The 23,924-nt window shown below is 39.2% G+C and overlaps 1 protein-coding gene across 1 annotated transcript; it reads left to right on the forward strand.

The window, feature by feature from the left end:
- Nucleotides 1–359: 359 nt before the first annotated feature.
- Nucleotides 360–9,057, forward strand: LOC127100654 (uncharacterized). The gene is made up of 4 exons (XM_051037898.1): nt 360–755; nt 6,256–6,616; nt 8,164–8,279; nt 8,691–9,057. Exons 2-4 carry the CDS (start codon nt 6,516–6,518, stop codon nt 8,813–8,815), a joined length of 342 nt encoding a protein of 113 aa, XP_050893855.1. The 5' UTR covers nt 360–755; nt 6,256–6,515; the 3' UTR covers nt 8,816–9,057.
- The last annotated feature ends 14,867 nt before the right edge of the window (nt 9,058–23,924 follow it).

Here is a 23,924-nt window from a genome sequence, read left to right on the forward strand (position 1 = left end):
GGAGGTGTGAATTGAAAATGGGAGTGTAAAACAGAATTGGATCAATGGGCTTCAGAATGAGCCCAAAGCTGTTTTTTGGTGTAGGAAGCAATGTCAAAAAAGGATGGTGTATGAGCAAAAACAGGCATGGGCTACGTCTAAGCCCAAGGCCAAAACGAACACTTCCAGGGGGTGTATTGGAAACGTGTGGGGAATTAGTAAAAGGTATTAATGGGCTTGGTCATGCCCAGTTCTCATTTCCTTCACTAATTAAAGGGGTGTATTGGCAATGTGTGGTGTGTGGTAAGCAAATTGCATGGGCCTGGATGAAATTGAGCCCAAACTCCCTCTTGTCTAAGTCAACATAATTCAAATTCTCCTTCATGCGCGCATTCATCCCTCTCTCACCGTCCACTGTGGTTCACCGCGTCGGCGTCCGTCGTCGGCGCCGGTAGTGGCTTACACCTAAACACCACTGTAACACCCCTTTTTCTTGGGCTGTTACAACCACCACCATTGGATGTGCGATATCAAGATGAGTACGAATATGACAATGGAATTACGAAACAGCTCTTGTACCGGTTGAATCGAACCGCTGAACAAAGGAACCCTAACGATCTACAAGTCAAATTAAATGGCGTTCGGTGGAGATCAATCCCTAATACTATGGGGGTTCTACTCCCTAACCTAAGTGCTACGTCTTGGTGAGCTCAGAACGAGAAAACGATATGGAATAATAAATGACATACTGGAGAAGATGATCGGAGAATCCAATGGTAAGCTTTCTGACCTTGATTCTTTCTTCTTCTTCTTCTTTTCGTCTCTTTCTTCTTCTTCTGAACTGTATCAATGCAGAGTGAGAGTATGGTGGTTTAGCTCAAGCAAAATTAAATCTTCAAGGTGAAGCTTCAATGGCTTCTATGAGAGAGAAATAGAGCTCTGGTGAGGGCGAGGGAAGAAATTGCAGAGAGAATTCGCACAGATTCACACAAGGTTCAAAGATTCTCAAAATGAGAGAGGTGAATTGTTTAAATAGAGTTTAGGTTTGGAGTTTGGTTAGGCTAGGAATGAGGTTAGGAGTTAGTTAAATGTGGTTAGGAGTTAGTTGAACATGACTCACTGAGTTGATAGCAAACTCAGTTAGTTAGGGATTTTGAAATTGAAACTAGTTTTATGAACTTGAGCTTTATTAGAATATCTCTTAGAATAGACATAATACACTTTGTATAAGGTGTTACTGGCAACTGTCAGTTTAGATACAGTGGTGACCTACTATCATAGGTCACTCTGTTTTGCATCTATATAAGGCAAACAGTGACCTAGCTTGTGTTGAGTTTTTCCAAAACAGAATTCTGTTATCAAAGAATGAAAATTTTCATTATGATTTCTATGAACTCTATCATGGTATCAGTTTAGTCAGTTACGATCCATGGCGTCATCCCTGTCGTCATGTTCACCGTCTTCCGCTCATATTACATCCCCAACCTTGCCGTCGGCGGCGGCGGTGATTGATGAATCACGCCGCTTGCAGTTCGCTCTCAAGATCGCGTACAAGCTTGATGAGAAAAATTTTCATCTCTGGCGCCAACAAGTGGAGCCATATATCAACGCGCACAACCTCACCGATCTTGTTTGCACTCAAATTCCACCGAAATTCGTGAACGATGAAGCTCGTCGTCAAGGTACGATCAGTCCTACGTACTCGTCGTGGCTTCAGAAGGATCAATTGCTCTTGTCTTGGTTGCAATCGACGCTTTCGAGCGAGATCCTGTCACGTGTTCTTGGATGCACGCATTCACATCAACTTTGGGATCGGTTGTTCAATTATTTCCAGAAGCAGACTCGCGCGCGTGCACGTCAACTTCGCGTTGAATTGCGTGCTTCAACTCTTGATTCGCAATCGGTTTCTGATTATCTATTGAAAATTCATACGATTGTGGATGTGTTGGCATCGATTGGTGATCCATTTCCAGTCACGCATCACATCGATGTCATTCTTGAAGGCCTTCCTAGTGAGTATGCTTCTGTAGTTTCTGTTGTTGAAAGCAAGTTTGGAGATATGGATTTGGATGAAGTGGAAATCCTTCTGATTGCTCATGAATTGAGGCTGAACAAGTTCAAGAAGCAATCAGTCCCTGATCTGGCTTCGCTTAATCTCACTCATGCCACGTCTCAACCTACCTCTCCTGACACTACTCAATCTGGATACACTGATTCTTCTCCTTCCAATCCTCCCTCTCATACTCCTGAACCTGATTATTCCAGTTTTAGAGGTGGAAGGTTCAATATAGGAGGTAAAAGTGGAAGAGGTAGAGGTGGCAGAAACTCTGGAATACAATGTCAGGTTTGTTCCAAAGTTGGACACTCAGCCCTCAACTGTTGGCACAGGTTCAACCAACAGTTCCAGCCTCAGTCTTATTATGGAAGTCCTTATAACACTGCTCCTTAGTCCACTCCTCAAATGCCTTATGGACAATTTCCTGCAAATGTGTGGACAAGGCCTACAACTCCTCAAGCAAAGCCTGCTATGTCTTTGGCTCCTAGCACTTTCATTGCTAATGCTGCTCCTTCAACCTCTGCTGCATCCTGGTATCCAGACTCAGGTGCTTCATTTCATGTTACCAATGATGCTAACAACATTCAACAAGTCACTTCTTTTGAGGGACCTGATCAGATTTATATAGGCAATGGGCAAGGTCTACCTATTGACTCTACTGGTTCTAGCCATTTCCTCTCAACTTATCAACCTCACACACCTCTCACACTTAAAAATCTTTTACATGTTCCATCCATCACTAAAAATCTTATCAGTGTCAGCAAATTTTACAGTGATAATCATGTTTATTTTTTATTCACAGCTGATACTTGTGTTGTCAAACCTCAGGTGTCTAATGTTGTCCTCCTGGTTGGTAAAGTTGGCTCAGATGGTCTTTATTAGTTCCCTCTGCTTAATGTCTCCAGTCCTGCCATGTCTTTAGTTTCTGCAAATAAAGTTGTACCTAGCATCAATGCTACTAGTATTTCTCCTAATTTGTTCAATGTATGGCATTTAAGATTAGGCCACCCTAATGTCAATACTCTAAAGCTTGTGCTTCAAAGCTGTAATATTTCCTTCAATAATAAAAGTCATGATCATTTCTGTTCTGCTTGTTGTGCTGGCAAAGCTCATAGACTTCATTCCCCATCTTCACACACTTCTTACAATTTTCCTCTAGAACTTGTCTACTGTGATATTTGGGGTCCCTCACCTCAACCATCTACTCAAGGGTTTAGTTACTATATCTCTTTTGTGGATGCCTTTTCTAGATTCACTTGGATTTATCTACTTAAATCCAAAGCTGAAGCACTCCGTATTTTCAAACAGTTCAAAACTTTAGTGGAACTTCAACTTGGACACTCTATTAAAGTTGTCCAGTCAGATTGGGGTGGAGAATTCAGACCCTCCAGCAAATTCCTCACTGAACTGGGAATAGTACACAGAGTTATATGCCCTCATACTCATCATCAGAATGGGGTAGTTGAACGAAAACATAGGCACATTGTGGATTTGGGCCTTACACTGTTGAGTCAAGCTTCATTATCTCTAACCTACTAGGATTTTGCTTTCTCTACTGCAGTCTATTTAATTAATAGACTTCCCTCTGCTTCCATTCAGTCTCAGGTTCCTTATTGCCTACTTTTTAAATCTATGCCGGATTATAAATTCCTCAAAGTTTTTGGTTGTGCCTGCTTCCCTTTGTTTGAGACCTTATAATGCTCATTAACTTGAGTTCAGATCTCATGAATGCTTATTCCTTGGTTATTCTGCTTCTCACAAAGGTTATAAGTGTTTGTCACCTTCTGGTAGGTTGTACATCTCAAAAGATGTACTCTTTAATGAGTCAAGATTCCCATACTTAGAGTTGTTCACCACCAAGGTTGTACCTCCTGTTTCAATTTCGTCAAAATCCAACTCTGTGTCCTCTTTGCAATCTCTGTTACCTCAATCAGGCCTTCCAAAACCAATTCCTATTTCTGCCATTCCCTTTACTCCCACTCCAAATGATCTGGCAGCTTCTAATGAATCTAGTCAGCAGTTTTCCCTTGATAGTCCTGTTCTGGAACCTGAGCCTGCTGTGTCTGACTCTACCACTAGTCTTACTTCTAGATCTGACTTTGTATCCTCATCCATTGTTGCATCTAAGGCCTTAATCCCTTCTAATGTTGTTCCAGTTTCTAAGATTCTTGTAAATGCGCATTCTATGCAAACTAGAGCAAAGTCTGGGTTTGTTCAACCTAAATTACTTCTCACTCACGCTGAACCTAAATCTGTCAAACAAGCTCTTGCTGATGCTAAATGGAAAGAAGCAATGCAGGCAGAATTTGAGGCGCTTTCTCATAACAAGACTTGGTCCCTTGTTTCCCTTCCTCCCAACAGGAAGGCCATTGGCTGCAAGTGGGTTTTTCGCATAAAAGAAAATCCTGATGGCAGTGTTAGCCGTTATAAGGCTCGCTTGATTGCTAAGGGTTTTCATCAAAAGCAAGGGTTTGATTTTAATGAGACATTTTCTCCAGTTGTGAAGCCGGTTACCATCAGGCTGATTCTCACTATTGCACTCACTAAAAGTTGGTCAATTCAGCAGCTTGATGTTAACAATGCCTTCTTAAATGGTCTGTTAACTGAAGAAGTGTACATGGAGCAGCCACCTGGATTTGTGGACTCTAACGCCTCTCTAGTTTGCAAACTGCATAAAGCCCTTTATGGTCTTAAACAGGCCCCCAGACAGTGGTTTGAACGGTTGCAAACTGCCCTTGTTAACCTCCATTTTAAACCCAGCAGGTGTGACCCTTCTCTTTTCATTCTTCGTTCAGCTGGCCACACTGTCTACATTTTGGTATATGTTGATGATATAATCATCACTGGTAACAGTCCTTCTCTTTTAAAGGACATTATTGCTAAGTTAAATTCTGCCTTCTCCCTCAAGCATCTGGGTACCTTGGATTACTTTCTTGGCATTAAAGTTAAAGCTGCTGCCCAAGGTTCATTACTGTTGACTCAGTCCAAGTACCTCAGAGACCTACTGCACAAAACCCACATGTCTGAATGCAGTTCAGTTCATTCACCTATTCAATCAACTTGCAAGCTTACTAAAACTGGCTCTCCAGCCTTGGCAGATCCCTTCATGTATAGGTCTGTAGTAGGAGCACTTCAATATGCCACTATTACTCGATCTAACATTGCCTATGCTGTAAACAAGGTTTGTCAGTTCATGTCTCATCCTTTGGAGACTCACTGGGCTGCAGTAAAAAGAATTCTCCGATATCTCAAGGGCACCATCCATTATGGGTTACATATTTCTCCTCACTCACCTAATCAACTACCTTCTCTAAGGGTGTTTTGTGATGCCGACTGGGCCTCAGACCCAGATGACAGGAGAAGCACTTCTGGTGCTGCAATATACTTTAGAGGTAATTTAGTTTCTTGGTGGTCCAAAAAGCAACAGGTTGTTGCCAGGTCCAGCACAGAAGCTGAGTACATAAGTCTAGCTCAAGCAACTGCTGACCTTCTCTGGCTGCAAACTCTTTTACAGGAATTATCTATCCCTACTCAACAGCCCCTTGTTTTGTGTGACAACCAATCTGCTGCGTTGTTAGCACACAATCCCATATTACATTCAAGAACTAAGCACATGGAGATTGATCTTTTCTTTGTAAGGAAAAAGGTTCTAGCTAAACAACTTACTGTGGCCCACATTCCAGGTGTTGATCAAATTGCTGATGCCCTCACCAAGCCTCTACCTTCAACCAAGTTTCTGGAGTTAAGGCACAAACTCAGGGTTGCAAGCTCCCCATGAATTTGTGGGGGGTATTAGAATATCTCTTAGAATAGACATAATACACTTTGTATAAGGTGTTACTGGCAGCTGCCAGTTTAGATATAGTGGTGACCTGCTATCACAGGTCACTCTGTTTTGCATCTATATAAGGCAAACAGTGACCTAGCTTGTGTTGAGTTTTTCCAAAATAGAATTCTGTTATCAAAGAATGAAAAGTTTCATTATGAACTCTATCAAGCTTTAAGTTAGTTCTTTTTTGGTTGGTTAAAAATCCATTTGAATTGGTTAGTTGAGTGTTAGCAAACTCTGCTATTAAACTTTGTTATGCTTTGTTAAATCATCAAATGGACTGCTGATATGAACCGATAAATGCAATGCCTTGGACTGTTTATGCATGCGTATTGTTGATGTAGTTGATAGATGTTTCGGTCTTGTTGTTAATTTCGTAGCAATTCCGCAGGTTGATACAATTGGGAACCCGACCGTCAAGCAAACCCTGCATACTGTCATACTGAATTATCCAAGGGAAATGATGTGTTAGGTCCACTGATTTCAGCATTGGCTTCAATGATGTTAATGGCCCTTTGTCAGTTACATTTTTCTATCCCTTTCAACAAGAGTTGCTTCCTTTGTTCATGTATGTTATCCGCAAAACCAGGACTATATTTGTTAAGATAAACAGGGTGATAACTTTTCCTTATCCTTGGCCTCCGTCACCGTATGTCTTTTGTTCGGTCAAGTTCCAGTATCACAACGCACTTTGGAAACAGCTTAGTAGACCATGGACTTCTCTCGTCGACATTTGCTACTTCTCCTCATAGGTAATCTGGAGTTCATCTCTTTATCCGACGAAAGGATTGAGTCCAAGCTATTTTGGATTTCATCCTCTAAAGCTTTCTTATAAGTAAATTCTGTTAAGGTATTATTTTTCTATTCTACAACGAATCTCCCACTTTTGAATGGATCCCGTTTATTTTGAATTGCATTTTGGCTCCAAAGAGTTTTCGTGGTTCACAACGCTTGTGACGACACTTATTTAACAATCTCACGGATCAAATGTGGTGAAAAAAGATGACATCATCGTCCAACGTTCCATACTGTGACTTAATACAAAGCAGCACCCCCATGATAAATCGCAGCCCATTCTTGTTTTATTTGTCATCAGCAACAAAAGGGTAGGGTAAAAATGCGGTGAACTGTTGCATGCTACTGAGTGTTTGGAACATGGAATTGGGATGATGAAGTGACATATTATTCTTGGGTTTCTAGGTTGGATTGGATGTGAATCCAGCTTCTAGTTAATTCATATTGAGTATGGCTTTCGTGCGTACCCCGCCTGGTGGTATGAAACAAGAGGCTTGTCGTCGCGAGATGACCAGCTGCAACACCATTCAAAAAACAGAATGCATCTGTCGGATCCAAATCTGCCAACTCCGGTCATCCGGCTTTACTTGCGAACATCCCCCACGAGATGTGGGACAAGTTCCAATGCTAACAGGTAATCACCCTTACTTACACATAGATTTAACAATTGCGCACAATCTTGGATGAGCTTTATGACTGCAGGTTAAATTGGTTTCATAGGCATGATGGTCAACGCCGCGGAGTTGGTATTACAGCCGGTTTTCTCTTATATGCCCTGCTGTTGACGTAAAGCCGCGATGTCGCTGAATGTTAGGTTGTGATTAATACTATCAATATACTCATGCTGGTATTTGCAATGATTGTTGAGTAAGATTTATGGCGGCTTATGTGAATTTGCTTTGGATGACTTGCTGCAGGTTTTTGTGAGGCTAGTCATGGCTTGTTGTTGCAGGACGTGGTGCCTTGTTGGACATAATTGATGACGAACCAGAACTATAGCATGGAAGAGCGCAGTTTTCCGGGTCGTGGGGTGACACAACAGGCAGGGAGAGACCTTTTGAACCCAGGTCACAGTGCTTTGGTGGAGGCTATGTTGGTTCGGCAGACGATACGGGATGACCTGGTTTCAACGGCACTGTTTTGTATCGACGACTGTAGCCGCTGAAGCAGGATGCTCCACCTGCTGCAATTGCTGCTGCTGCAAAATCTGGTGGAAGTGTGAGTGCCGTGTGTTTGGATCATGATCGGCATATACAAGCTTCGGACCCAATTCATGAATGAGTGATAAGTCTCTTTCTACTGTCCTATCAGCAGGGTCAACCAAAAGTGTTGGCTTGTTAACACATGATGCTTTAATGTTACAATAAATAGAAACTGAATGAAATTGGTTTGGTATTGAAATTGGTTTAACTGTATTTCGGATGCATTAGTAATTGAATGGAAGTTAGTTATGTTAGTGAAATTTAGCTGGTTTAAGTTAATCGGATTGTGGTTATTGCTGCAGGTTTCTACGTTGTGAAGTTGAACCAAGAGCTATCACCTTGCTGCTGCAACATTATACGCGGCGTGAAGACTTTGATAGTGCACTAGGGATCAAGTGTTGGTTGCGAACGTGTAATGGTGAGTTAAGTTACATCAAATGGGGTTTGGATAGTGATAGCTAGTATGAGATTGTAGGTGACTTAATTGTTCGATTAACTAGCAAACCGTTGATTTATTAGTGGCAATGCTTTTGAATTGAGTTATGAAACTTGCTTGAATTGTTTAACTCAATTAGTACTTTTGCAACATTTGAAGTAGCAACGTTAGACTCAAATTATGTTAGAGTTTTTTTTTATTCATGTTAGTTATCGGATTAAATATTTGGAAGATTGTTATGTGAAGTTGCCGTCAAGGACTTGCTTGAATCTTGAGATGGCGATGTACTTGCTTTAAAAATAAGTAAAATGTGAGAAATGGTTTTGAATGATTTATGATGTAATGGAACTTTGGAATGAATTTGACATTCTGCTAAAAATATTCCTTCTGCAGGTCGAAAAGTATGCAGGTTGATTAGAACTGAAAGGCAGGTTGTTTTGCCGTTTCTTGGCCTTTTGGCTGTTGGCTATGCTGCAATGAAAGTTTGGAAGGCTCGCATTTGCAGCTTCACGTCATAACTGTTTCGTTTCCGCTTTGGCCATAGTTATTTGCATTAGGATATAGGCAATGGGTGTAATAGGGTGAATTATATTTATCATGGGTTAGAGTTAGATATTTGGACTTGGACAAGGGTCTTGGATTATGTAGAAGGATAGTGGTTCAAATGTTATGATTAATTAGGGATTTAGTTGTATTATAATGTGTTTTACTGAAGAATTGGGTTCTGATAATGTGTAGCTTTCGGCGTTTGGAGTTGGTACATATGTTTTGGCATTTAGCTGCCGTTGTTCGTTTCAACGCATTTCGACCTGTTTCCGTTTTGGACATGGCATATATGGCACCGAACCTTCACCCGTACCTGCATTTCCTTTATTGTCTTACTTGGTATAATGTGACTTGGGTTAAAGTGGGCCTAAGGATATTGGGCCTAAAAATCAAAGGAGACAATTCTAGCAATTTAAAATGGACCTCCAAGAAAAATTCAATATTAAGAAGTTAATGACTTCTACAATCAATTCACATTTCAAAATTGACTCGAGATCAAAACTAACTTGAATCTCTACCATCCCTTTGATTTAAGATCAATTTGAACCATAATCAATTCTGAAATTAAAACTAGCTTGGCACTTGAATCCATTTGAAACCAAAATCAATATGTCACAGTGATGAATCCAATATCTACATGCAGTAGACTAACAAATAATCACAAGGCTTTTAAGTCAAGCAAATCAAATGACTCAAGTTTAAAGGAAACTCTTTATGCTTGTGGAACACGTCATGCAAGACCTTGGACATTAGATGACATGAACTGCGATGATACATATTATCACTACATATATAATAATGAATGAATAACTGTGAACGAGAATGGACCAGGGCCCCATGAATGGAAGCGTAATGGTACTGATGAATCATGAAACATGTAGTCGAGAATCAAATGGTTGACTTTGGATGAGCATGGACCCATGAGTGAAATGAGGCACAAAACCAAGTGGATAACTAGACAACCAGATATGTGTTAAATTTCAAAGATCAAGGCGTGATCATGCTTGATCAAATGCCTCAGAAAAAAATAATTCACCATGCAAGTGAAAATGCCAAGAAGTTAGGGTTCCCAAATCAAAGCACACCACCGTATGGAACCTCTCCAATTAGGGTTTCCTGCCAATCCCAAGATCAAGGTACAAGTTATCTAATCCGATTTCGCAAACCAAAAGGTCTTCAAATGCCATGAACCGAGCAATTAGGGAAAACCACAATCCTCAAGCCAAATCCCTGATTTTATCAACCATGAGCCTTGAATCTATGATACTCGTTAGCAAGTGTTAATCATGAATGAATGATGTGTATGAATGAGACATGCATGATGGCAAATGGGTCTCAGGTTACGGGTTAGATGAAAAAGCAAAAATGAGGGGCAAATTTTGGGGTACTACACCTACCATGCCAAAGAACTTATGAATGCTGCAACATTAACTCAACATCTAACTGATGATTTCTCTCTTCTATAGTAAAAGTTCTAATAAGGTAGGTGGTTGTGTTTCAGCGTGAATTGGTTCGGATGGTGGAGGGTCAAATGTGGTTGTGTTTGGGTCTTCTGTGGGCGACGAAGTGACTTCTGATTCATGAATGGACTGCGTTGCCTGTTGAGAGGCCAGAGCACGTGTTTGGAGCTGAGCCAGAATTGGGGAGTGAGGGTCAGATGGTTCAATGTCTAAGGAAAGGTTATAGTAAGGTGGTGATTCTGGAGAAGAAGATGAGGAAGGTGAAGTTGTTTCGTTTAGCATTTCTGCTTCCGAAATGGGTAGAGAGGTGGTGGCCAGGTTAAATTTTTGAGAGGGTTGGTTAGATGGTCTGGTGGTTGAGAGAGGAGTTTCTGAGTTAGTGTATATGGGTGTTGGTTGGGGGATAGAGGAAGCAATGGGTTTAACTTGTACAAAAGGAGGGAGAGAGACAAACTTACCAGAAGATCCAGTCAGAGGTACTAGAGGTCTTGATCCAGAGGATTCTCCCAGCTTTGCTTTCTTCGCCTGCTTCGCCTTCTCAGATGGTCCTCGTGGTCGCTTCATGAAGTTTGGGGGACATTCTGGAAGCCAGTCTAAGTTGAAGTCTGAGAACTCTACTCCTTGTTTTCGCAGATCATCTAAGTAATACATGACTACCTCTGGAGGGTCGATCTTTGAGAACAGATAGAGTTCATTTGGAATCTTTCTCTGATCTTTAAGAGCTTCCCAGGAGGTGTCTAGAGTTGGTTTGACCCTTACTTGATCCAGAATCCCCATGCTTTTCAGATTGCGGGCGTTTAGAGCTTTTCCAGTGTCGATCATCACATCTTCCATGAGTCTGAATTGAATCAGATGATCCACGAGACCACTTTCAATCAGAACGTCAGAGATGAGCCTCCCCAAAGGAATGTAGTTTCTGGGCTTCATGTTGTTTCTGGTATCTCTTACAGAGTCTCTGAGATATTTAAAGAGAAGTGCAGGAAGGCAGAGCTTCAAACCCTTGTGGATACAATACAAAATGCACTTCTGGTATGTGTTGATGTAGTCTGAGGAATTTGAGGATGGGCGATGATGGATGGTGCCCAAAATGATCTCCAGCCAGACCCGGAGGTTCTGATGTAGTTCCTTGTTCTTGGAGTGTTTGCCTTCAGCGTTCTGTTGGAAGATTGTTGGATTAATCTCATGGGACAGATACTTTGCCCTAGGATTAATGTTGTAAATTCTTCTTCCTCCCGCTTTGTCCATGCCCAGAAGAGCATCAATGGATTTCTCAGTAATCACCATCTTTACTCCTAGAACATAGGAGACGGTGTAGTGATCGTCACCGTCAACAAATCTCCAGAATTCCTTAACCAGGTTTGTGTAAACTGGACCATAGAGACGTTGGAAGTAGTTTCCCCAACCTTGATTCTTCAGTTCTTCAGTGAGGTCGACACCGTTCCTTCGCATGTTATCAAAATCAACCAGTGATTCACACAAAACTTCCAGTTTTTCAAAAGGTGTTGCAAGATGGATATGAGGCTCACGATCAAGAATGTGAGGTTCTTTGTAGATGGGAGTGGATACGACACCGACAACAGATGGGTTTGGAGTGTTTGAACTTGGAGCTTGCTCATTGGAGTTCATCTGTTGAGATAAGTTATACACTGATTGTTGTTGAGAATCCATGAAGGTTGTTGAAGAACTTGGTTGATCGTTGAAGAACTTGAGTGCACGTTGCAGGAATGCCTTGAGGGAGAAAAGAACTTGCAAGAAGGTTAAGAGTGTTTGTGAGAGTGAAAAGTGTGTAATGTGTGAAGAGAAGAGTTTAAATACCCAAATTGGGGCGCATGCAAAACGACACACAAAACATGAGTTTAGCACAAAAACCAAGTATGCACGTTAGAGGGAGAATGATTACAGCTCATAAATGATGTCTAATCCCAACAATCAGTACACTGCTCGAGGAGATCTCAAGAGACTGTTTCTTGATTACTGCTAGACAGCTGTCTAGAAGTTCCAAGGTCAGACGCAAGGTGCTCCACGTGTTTGCTTTATCTGATCTTCAGGAATACCAAAGGGTCGGTTCCTGGAGATTTCTAACTCAGATGACTTATAACTGGTAGGAGTATCAGAGTCATATGCAGAATCCACTTTGTTTACATTAGAATCTTATTTCATTAACTCAGAGGCACACTTTATTCAGGACAATTTTGAATGTTCAGATTCTTTAAGATGACGAAGAATCTATCTTCAGCAAGGGGTTTGGTAAAGATGTCATCCCATTGATGGTCTGTATCAATGAATTTCAACATTACTACCCCTTTCTGAACATAGTCTCTAATGAAATGATGTTTTATTTCTATGTGCTTAGCTCTGGAGTGTAAAATAGGATTTTTGCTTAAACAAATGGCAGCAGTATTGTCACAGAAGATAGGAATGTTACTCTCAAAGATTTGAAGATCCTCTAGTTGATTCTTCATCCAGAGCATCTGGGTAGTGCATAAGGATGCTGAAATGTATTCCGCTTCTGCAGTAGACAAGGCTATGGTTGATTGTCTTTTGCTGGCCTAGGATATCAGATTCTTTCCCAAGAGCTGACAATTTCCAGATGTACTTTTTCGTTCCATTCTGTCTCCTACGTAATCTGCATCACAAAAACCAGATAGTCTATACTCTGATGTTTTCTCATACATCAGGCCCAGGTTAGGAGTTCCTTTCAGATATCTGAGTATTCTCTTAACTGCTGTTAAATGAGATTCTCTAGGATCTGATTGGAATCTGGCACAGAGACAAACACTAAATAGAATATCAGGACGTGTAACAGTCAGATAGAGAAGGGAACCTATCATACCACTATAGAGCTTCTGACAAACCTTTTGACTAACTTCTTCTTTTTCAAGAATGCAAGTTGGATGCATGTGTGTCTTAGCAGGTTTGCATTCCGCCATTTCAAATTTCTTCAGAATGTCTTTTATGTATTTACTTTGATGAATGTAGGTGGCTTTTGAAGCTTGATTGATATGAATTCCTAGAAAGAACTTTAGTTCTTGCATTAAGCTCATTTCGAATTTTGCCTGCATTAGCTCAGAGAATTCTTGACATACAGAGGAGTTAGCTGAACCAAAAAGGATATCATCAACATATATCTGGCATATCATGAGATCATTATTAATGTTTTTATAGAAGAGTGTGGAGTCAACTTTCCCTCTGATAAAATCATGTTCCAGAAGAAAATTACTTAATCTTTTATACCAAGCTCTGGGAGCTTGTTTTAGTCCATATAAAGATTTCTTAAGTTTAAAAACAAGTTCTGGACAATTTGAATTTTCAAAACCTGGAGGTTGATTGACATACACTTCTTATGATATATACCCATTAAGAAATGCACTCTTGACATCCATTTGATACAGTTTGATAGAATGATTTACAGCAAATGAAACAAGTAAGTGAATAGATTCTAACCTGGCGACTAGGGCAAAGGTTTCATTGTAGTCAATGCCTTCTTGTTGACTGTACCCTTGAGCCACCAGTCGTGCTTTGTTTCTGACAACTTCTCCTTTCTCATTCAACTTGTTTCTGAACACCCATCTGGTTCCGATAATGTGAGTGCCTTTAGGTTTAGGAACAAGATCCCAGACGTCATTCTTTGTGAATTGATCTAGCTCTTCTTGCATGGCTAGAACCCATTCGTTATCTTGAAGTTCCTCATCACAGGAAGTAGGCTCGATCAGAGATACTAGTCCCAGAGGAGTTTCTTCAGGTGCCTTGAAGGTTGACCTAGTTCAGATAGGTTCATCCTTGTTTCCCAGAATCAACTCTTCAGATATGTTGAGGCGACTTTTTAATTTATTTGGGATCGATGGGGCTTTAGTTCCTTCTGAACTTTGTGTACTGGATGCTTCTGGTGCTTTGATCTTTTCGTCAGAACCTGCAAGGGTAATCTCCAGATCTGCAAGTTTCTCAACTAGCTTTGACTTTTCAGGGTCAAGCTTATCATAAAATCTGACATGAATTGATTCTTCCACAATTTTGGTTTCTGTATTGTATACTCTGTAGCCTTTAGAGCGTTATGAGTATCCTAACATAATACCTTTTTGTGCTTTTGAATCAAACTTATTAAGATGTTCTTTAGTGTTCAGAATAAAACAAGAGCATCCAAAAGGATGAAAGTAAGAAATGTTGGGTTTTCTTCCTTTACACAGTTCATAGGGAGTTTTCTCCAGAATATATCTTATGGAGATTCTATTCTGAATATAACACACTGTATTTACTGCTTCAGCCCAAAAGTGCTTAGCCACATTTGTTTCATTGATCATGGTTCTGGCCATCTCTTGGAGTGTCCTATTCTTCCTCTCTACAACTCCATTTTGTTGTGGAGTTCTAGGGCAGGAGAAATCATGGGATATTCCATTAGAGTCAAATAATTCCTCAAAAAACTTATTTTCAAATTCTCCACCATGATCACTTCTGACTCTGATGATTTTAGAGTCAAATTCGTTTTGCACTTTGGAACAGAAGCTAGTGAATACAGAGTGAGACTCACTCTTGTGCTTTAAGAATTTTACCCATGTCCAGCGACTAAAATCATCAACAATAACTAGTCCATATTTCTTTCCATTGACTGATGTTGTTTTCACAGGACCAAATAAATCAATGTGAAGAAGTTCCAGAGGCTTAGAGGTAGAAACAATATTTTTCTTTTTAAAAGATGGTTTTGAAAATTTTCCTTTCTGACATGCTTCACATAGAGCATCTGAAGAAAACTTCAGTTAGGTAGACCTCTGACTAACTCGAGTTTATTTAGCTGAGATAACTTTCTTATGCTAATGTGGCCCAAGCGTCTATGCCATACCCATTGCTCTTCATGAACAAACATTAAACATTTTACATTTTGTTCTTTTAAATCCGAAAGATTTATTTTATAAATATTGTTTTTCCTCTTGCCAGTGAATAGGACAGATCCATTGTTTTAATTTATGACTTTACATGTTTTTTTGATTGAAGATTACATCATACCCGTAATCACCTAATTTACTTATTGATAACAGATTATGCATTAATTCTTCTACATAGAGAACATCAGATATAGAGGGAAGAGTACCATTACCAATAGTTCCGGAACCTCTGATCCTTCCTTTCTGATCTCCTCCGAAGCCTACGAATCCAACATCTTTAAGTTCCAGGTTTTGGAACATATACTTTCTTCCCGTCATGTGTTGTGAGCATCCAGAGTCCAGGTACCATGACTGGTGTTTTAACTCTGCTGCATAAGATATCTGCAACATAAACAATCTTATCATTTGGTACCTAGAATCTTTTGGGTCCTTTGTGATTAGTTTTTCCCAGAGTTTCTTAACACTTTGGGTTTTCTAGCATTATTAAATCGTTGTGCTTGTGTATGTGTATAGTGATAGGAAAATGGAGATTTAGGTTGGTCACTAGTAGAAGTTTTATCTTCACTAGGATCATACCCAATTCCTCTTCTATTGTTCTGACTGACCCCATAAATCATGGATGCCATTCTGCTCCTCTCTATCCCATTTTTCAGAAACTTTTAAAAAGTTTTTTCATATTCATAAATGAAGGAGAATTGCGGTCCAAAACGCAGCAGAAATTAAAATTTCTCCTTTAGAGATCCTTACGAATGGTCATGATCAATGATAGAATATTTACCTCTTGTGATGATCGAAACCTTTGGTGCAGATCTCTTGTGACGATCAAAACCTTTGATGCAGATCCACGAAGCGATCACGAATGTTGAACGATGACAACGTCTCTACTCAGTCCACACGAACGGGTTCCTTCAATCTCAGTGCTAGCTGGTACGAATGAAGGCTTTGAGTGAGAGAGAGAGAGAGTGAGAGAAAACGAAAATAATGCAACCGCCATTTTATGCTTCTGCACAAGGGTTCTATTTATAGAACCACTTGTGTGGGCTTCAAGCTAAAAAGCCCACTTAAGTGTATTTTGGCCCATATCTTATAATATGCCCAAAATCACTTAAGCCCATGGTACCTTACCATATTTCGTATTCTACTCAAGTACACCGTACCTTACGATGTTCTATAATTCACTTAAGGGCACCGTACCTTACGGTATTCCTTAGTTACTCTATCTCTCGTCAATCCGTCCTTTGTGTGTGACCCTGTAGGTTTTCGTGACGTTGGCAATTATATTAAATCACGCATTTAACATAATAAACAGTGAGCGGTATCTAGCAACACATCACTGCTACCCAAGACACGAAAATGTCATGTGATCTGACAATTCCTTCTGTGATAATACTTATGTGTATAATTACCCTTTTGCCCTTATGTCTATATTGAACACAAGGCATAGACCGTGTCATCCTTGTCCAGTTCAATATTGGGCCCATAGACATTTATCCTGTTATGCAGGATGGGCAAATTTCATCTAGGTCACTCATGTCCCTCAGCATGCTTCGTGGAGTACCCATCAACTGTCTTTATGGTTATCCAGTTACGGACAACGTTGGATCAGCAATAAAGCACTCGACTCTACATCTAGGATCCATAGTGGTTTCAGGTCGAAGAGTGGTATACACCATTATCACCGTGAGAATAACTTATGACACTTTGCATAACTTTCTATATAGTATTCTCATAGCGGGTCAATCCGGTATAAATATTACTCCTAATATTCATACCTATGTTTAAGACTTGATAACTCTTTATCCATGATCCATGAGATGTGATCATCAGTCTACAAACATAATAGTCTTAATGCTTTAATGTTATCCCACTTCACACTAAAGCTCGACTACGAATACTTTAAGAATAATGTCTTTATGTTTAATGTGTTCTTATGATTAAGTCACACTTAATACATTAAACAGACTATCTATTCCAGGGACTTTATTAACCAACCATAATAAAGAGAATGCCTTTTATTATTAATAAATAATTCGATACAAGTACCAAAATGTATTGGCCTCTAGGGCTTACACCAACAATAAATTACTGTGTTTGAAGTTTGTGGAGCTTGAGATAACGCTTCTTTAAGTTTTGATCATTTTTTCTTTGTTGAAGCTCTTTCTAATATCAAGGTTCTGTTTTCATCTTTTAGTTCTAAAATTGTTATCTCAAGTTTACCACAGTCTTCCAGAGTTTCTTCAAGCACCTCTTTTACAACTTTAAATTTTTGTTTAAGTTTCTGATATGAGTTTAGAGTTTCAGATAGGCAAGATTCTAGGTCAGATCGAGAAAGGTCAGAAAATACCTCTTCGGATTCGGATTCTTCATCTGAAGTATTCTTGGAGGTGGTAGCCATGAGTGCCACATTTGCCTGTTCATCAGAGTCTGATTCTGATGAGTCAGATCCACTATCGTCTGAGGTAGCCAGCAGTCCCTTTTTGGTTCTGAAGGAATTTTTCTTGAAGTTCTCTTTTCTGGAGCTGTCTTTCTTTAATTTGGGACATTCGTTTCTGTAATGACCTGTTTCCTTGCATTCATAACACGTAACAACTTTGTTAGATTTACCTTTTGAGGTTGATTCTGATCTATCTCCTTTGGATATTGGTTTTCTGAAGTTATTATTCCTTTTTCTCCAGAGTTGTTTTACTCTTTTGGTAAGAAGGGATAATTCTTCCTCATCGTCAGAATCTTCCTTTTCAGAGTCATCAATGTCTTCTTCTTCAGCCTGGAAGGCTTTGTTTCTATCAGACTTTCGCCTTTTTGATCTAGACTTTAGTGTTATAGACTTGATCTTCTTCTGAGGCTCATCTTCCTCCAGTTCTATCTTATGACTTCTGAGTGAACTGACAAGTTCTTCAAGGCTGATGTTGTTCAGATCTGTCATACCCCAAAATTTGCCCATTAATATTTCAAGACATTTTTCAGGGCACTCCGACTCATTTTTATGACACTGATCTCAAAGGAACAAAGGCCCAGCTCACGAATGGCCCAATCCAGAAAATGGCCCAAACTGGCCTGTTCGCTACGCGTTCGCTACACGTTCGCTACACGCTCGCCTAGCGAACGTTCGCTACACGCTCGCCTAGCGAAGCTGACAGACAACAGAAAATTTCGGGCTTCATTCTGAGCCCATTAGGTCATGAAAAAGAGCATTATAAATACCAACACTTCAGTAATGAAAAGGGGAGAACGAAAAAGGACGAAAGGAGAACCCTAGCAAGCAAACCCTCGCGCTCACAGACGGAAAACCCTGGAGGCTAACCCTGAGAATTCCGAGAAACCCTGAAGGAAAAGCCGGCGGCAGCAAGGTCACTTCCGCTCAATTCGATCCGGTCGGCCAATTCAAGGTTACAATTGCTATTACTACCTTATGTTCTTAATTTGCATATGGCATTATGATTAAATTTATGAAAATATCTTAAGTTTGTCATGTGAATTGTAGTGTGCACTTGAATACCTTAAATGATTAACCATATAATTGCTGTAATGAAAGCCATAAGGCATAAAATTGGTTGAAATTGTACTGATATCAAAACCAGAATCCGCAGTCGCTCGCTAGCACGTCGCTAAGCGAGCATGAAGCGAGTATTCGCTAAGCCTTCGCTAGGCGAGGCAGGCGCGAACCTGACAGCAGCCGACTTTTCTATTCTGATTTTTCACTCATGTTTTATCATAGCCAGGCATTGTTTATCTGATCATATTACTGTTGTGATTTCTTTTGCGGTGTAATCCTCGATTGCACCCTGATTTGGTATTCTAACCCGTTTGCTGAATGTTGCAAAGGTTCACACACCCCAGGAAAAGATTGTTGTTTAGGTCTTCCACTTTATTTGTGGGATACCCTTGTGAAGAGCTGCCCTAAATTGCTTAATTAATTTTAATGTATTAATTTTAATGTATTATTTTTAATGTATTGATTTTAATGTGGAGATTCACCCTAATTACCTAATTAACTTTAAAACATGGCCTCTAAATATGTGATCTTGGACCTCTCCTTTGCCCTACGGTATTACGGTATAACGGTCATGTCCCGCGAATGTAGGGATACACTTAGCAACGGCCCTTCGGTTAAATCATCATAAAATAAATCATGGTCCCTCGGATGTTGCCTTCGAAAATACGATTTTGTCCCTCGATGACCCTTCGGTGTAGCCTACGGTTAAATGATGATCGTCCCTTCGAATGCTAAGGTATCCTTACAACTGTTGCCTTCAATGACCTATCGATGACCCTACGATGACCCTTTTACATCCAAAGGATAAAACTACTTACTTCTCAATAGTAAGGACAGTTTTACCCTCATAAGGATAGGAAACGTTCATAACGACCTTAGGAAGGTATAACTCTCAATTGCTGGATCATAACCTAAAACATTTTCCACCCCTCACACTTTGCAAATCCTAGAAAATCACCACTTGGTATACGTTCATACTAGAATCATTACCAAGTTACATTTTTCTAAACCGTTTTCAAAATCAAGCGAGATAAATACTTTGTATACATTCATACGAGAATCATTACAAAGTTAAACTCTCTTTTCGAAACATTTTTAACAATTCACCAACACTTTTCAAACAAAAATATAAGTGATCCAGCAATTAAGAGCCCATGGATAACCATGGATACAAAGGGTGCTAATACCTTCCCTTTGTATAATGTACCTCCCGAACCCAAAATCTATTAAGGTCTTTCCTGTTCTTTTCCACCTTTCCTTATTGGATAAAAGAAAAGTCGGTGGCGACTCTTGCTATCCGCGACATTGCGATAAAAAGCAAAATACCCCAAGTCAGTTCACCGTATGACAAGATCCTTTGATAGCTTTAAGGCTGTGACCATGGGTCTCCATTTCTTTGGCAAGCTTCTGACTATCTTTTTGACATGGTCCGCAGTTGTATATTCTTTATCTAGCACTTTGAGACCTGCAATTAAAGTTTGAAATCTAGAAAACATTACCTCTACAGCTTCATCGTCCTCCATTTTGAAGGCTTCATATTTCTGGATTAGAGCCAGAGCCTTTGTTTCTTTGACTTGAGAGTTTCCTTCATGAGTCATCCTCAGGGAGTCAAGTATTTCTTTAGCTGTTTCCCTGTTGGTGATTTTTTCATACTCATTGTAGGACATGGCATTGAGAAGTATCGTTCTAGATTTGTGATGATTCTTGAATTCACGCTTCTGATCATCTGTCATCTTGCTTCTGGGAATGACAACTCCAACATCTGTTACAGGTGGTATGTAACCAATTGTGACAATGTACTAGAGATCAGCGTCGTAGCCCAAAAAGAAACTTTCAATTATGTCTTTCCAGTAATCGAATTTCTCTCCATCAAAGACTGGAGGTTTAGTGTTGTAACTATCTCTTTCATTGGTGTTGGCCATAGTTTTTTCTTGTTCTGGATCTCTCTACACTGTTAAGTGTTTGATTAAAAAATCAATAACAGAGCCGAAGCTCTGATACCAACTGAAGGTGAGAAAAACAAGAAAGGGGGGTTTGAATTGTTTTAGAAAATAAAAGCTTTTTTCAACAATAAGAACACACAGAATTTTATACTGGTTCGCTTAGAAAACAAAGCTACTCCAGTCCACCCGACCAAGGTGATTTCGCCTTAAAAAAGGACTTAATCCACTAATCTTGAAAGATTACACAACCAAATGTCTAAGAGAATGATCTCTTAGTCCTCTCAAGTATATAGACTACGCAGAGTCACTTGAGGAACAAAAGCAATTTAGCAAAATAAATTTGTAATAGAAAGTGCTTCTAGGAGTAAGCAAGTATTACAGCAAAATATTGGAGCAAGAATTTTCACGTATGAGCAGCAACTCGTGAAAATTGAGAGAGAATATGAATGACTTTTTCTGTGCGTTGTTGTTATCTCTCAATGAGGTAGACTGTCCTTTATATAGTAGTGAGAAGGACTGTTGGAGTGATGACAGAATCTTGGTCTTTGACGTGCATTCAATGTCATTACTTCTGTGTTTCTTGCTAAAACAATTTTGTCTCCCTGAATAAATTCTTTCTTAAAATACTTCCTTTCCATATTGAGGAATTCTTTTCGTTACTCTTTTTGGATTTGGTGAATCTTCATCAGAGTTTTGTTGTATCAGAGTCATTCTTCAGAAGGAGATCATGTATAAATTCATCAGAGCTTCTCAGAGTACTAGTCTTCTAGATCATCAAAACTAAGACCAGTAGATGTTAGAGCTTCTGGTTCTTTTTACTATCTTGCTTTGCTCAGATTCGGAACTTCTTGGGCGCACTTCTTCCTCAGATGCGTTTGATCTTCTAGCACTTTGTATCTGATCAGTGTTTGTATCTGATGAAATGATCAGAGTTCTTCGTTGCTGTTCAAAGTCCTGTACACTTAGAAAAATTTCGTTAGGGTGCCATTTTTGGTTTCATCCTTCGTTATCATCAAAATCCTGGAATTCTATTGTAGAACTAATTTTGTTCTTACAAGGAGAAGAGCAGAAGAGAATCATAGCTTAACTACAAGCTGAAAAAGAGAAACTTTTATCTACTATAACTAATCTTGAAAATGAGGTAACTCTATTGTCTTCTAAACTTAAAAACATAACCAAATCCATAAGAATATTAAATAATGGGTCTGATATGCTAGGTGAAATTCTTCAAGTTATAAAATAGGTTGGAAACTTAAAAGGTATAGGTTTTAATTACCAATATAAAAATAAACAAGGAAAAACCCCTGTGACAAAATTTATTCCTCCAGAAAGGAAGTATGAGCCCATGATGTCCGACCAAATGTTACAACATCCTGCCAGACATCAGGAAACTCAAACTATAGTCAAGTTTTTCCTTGGAAATATCACCATTGTTGTAAATATGGACATATAAAGCCTTTCTGCTACAGACTGCATGGTTATCCAAAACATCCAACACATCTTAGGGTTAATCATGTAATGATTAAAACTAGAAAGGAATGTAAACCTAAGGTTGTTCCACATGAAACTACTTGTTCTTCCACATGCCTAATGTATAAGGAAGATGAAGTCAAGTTGTGGCACCAGAAGCTTGGACATATGAATCTCAAAGGGATATCTCTTGGTTACTCTACAAAATAGAGCTTATAGAGTATTTAACTCCATAACCAAGGGCGTGATGGAATCCATTAATATTGTGGTTGATGGTTCAATTATTGTAAAAGGGACTGATGTTGATGAAGATGTTGGAACATCATCTCAGCAGACTGCTGCTTCAGAAAATATGGAAAACATTGAGTCAAACATTAAGCCAGCAAGAAATGAATCAGATGCTTCTACTGACATCTAAGTTGTTTATTTTTCTGTTTGATTTTGCATGTTTTGGTGGGATTTTTCACGAGTATTGCACTATGTGTGCCATGGTCTGTACCTCTAACTCACATGTTATGCTACTACTTTGCTCTATTGTTTTGTTGCCATTGATGAATGTCTGTTTGGTTTGTCATATTCTGGCTAAAAAGGGGGAGTATATAGTGTAGAGACGTCTATATGTCTCTCTTGATTTTTTTGTATTCTTTGTGTGAAGGTTGTTTCTTTGAGGGGGTGTATGTTTCCTGTGTGACAGGGGGAGTTATTTTTATGATGCTGATCATGACATTTAGGGGGAGTTTAATTTGTTTGTACCAAGGCTATTGTGTACTTGTTGTGATGTTAAGCAGAATATCTTGACATTTTGTTTAGAGAATTTTGTTTGTGCTTAGGCTGTTATGTACTTGTTATGATGTCATACAGAATGTCCTGACATTTTGTTTCAGAGAATTATGTTTGTGCTTAGGCTGTTGTGTGCTTGTTGTGATGTCAGACAAAATGTCTTGATATTTTGTTTCTGAAAGAGGCTTGGAGTGTGAGAGTTTATTTCTCTCTATGTCTTTTCTGTGAGATTAAGTTTCTACTACTTATTTCTGTTGCGCGTGCCTCTGATATATTATGGTGTTATACCAAATGTTTGCTTTTGTGTTTGTGATTATTGTTGTTTTATCGTTTCTCCAGCTATATGATGCAAATGTTGTTTTAGCCAAAATTTGCTAAGGGGGGAGATTGTTAGTTTTGTGTTTTATGATTGACAACATTTTTTGTTAAAACTTACACCACAACAAGATGTTGAGCAAGATGTCGAGGCATGTTGATCAGACATCTTTGCATGTTTTGTTTTACTTCTTGGAAGACTTATTTTATTATGAGATATCTGAAGATTCTCTAAATATTTAGCTATCATATCTGACTGTCCAAGAAGGTTTATTTTAGGAACTCTTATTTCATTTTCAGTTGTGCACGTGTTTCATAAAAAAGGATGTTGAGATTTGATTTGATTCTGAAGACAATGTGAATTCTTGGAGTGGTTTACCTTCAAGTGAAATTTATTCTTTATGATAAAGTATATGATTGTCGGTGATGACAATGTGAAATTCTAGAAGTGGTTTATCTTTAAGTGAAATATATTCTTCATGAGAGAGTATGATAGTTTTTAAAATTATGATTGTCGGTGAAGCAATGTAAAAATTCTTGGAGTGGTGTAGTTTCAAGTGCATGAGTATGTGTTGGAAAGAAAAAATTTCAGCTATTAAGAATCGAGAATTATCGTTCACTGAAAAAAAAAATCTATATTAAAAATATGTTGAATCATAAATGTTTAATTTGGGGAAAGTCTAGAAGTAAATGTGAATAAATTATTGCAAGAAGTTGAAAAATCTCAATAATTTTTAATAGTT

The sequence above is a fragment of the Lathyrus oleraceus genome, chromosome 7 (genome assembly GCF_024323335.1).
Source record: "Lathyrus oleraceus cultivar Zhongwan6 chromosome 7, CAAS_Psat_ZW6_1.0, whole genome shotgun sequence".
NCBI classification, from domain to species: domain Eukaryota; kingdom Viridiplantae; phylum Streptophyta; class Magnoliopsida; order Fabales; family Fabaceae; genus Lathyrus; species Lathyrus oleraceus.

Bases quoted from the DNA above. Each gene is read 5' to 3' on its own strand.
- LOC127100654 (XM_051037898.1), top strand. From the start codon at position 6,516: ATGTCTTTTGTTCGGTCAAGTTCCAGTATCACAACGCACTTTGGAAAC. The intron at 6,617-8,163 runs GTAATCTGGAGT...TTATTGCTGCAG, and splicing joins TTTGCTACTTCTCCTCATAG to GTTTCTACGTTGTGAAGTTG. The intron at 8,280-8,690 runs GTGAGTTAAGTT...TTCCTTCTGCAG, and splicing joins TTGGTTGCGAACGTGTAATG to GTCGAAAAGTATGCAGGTTG.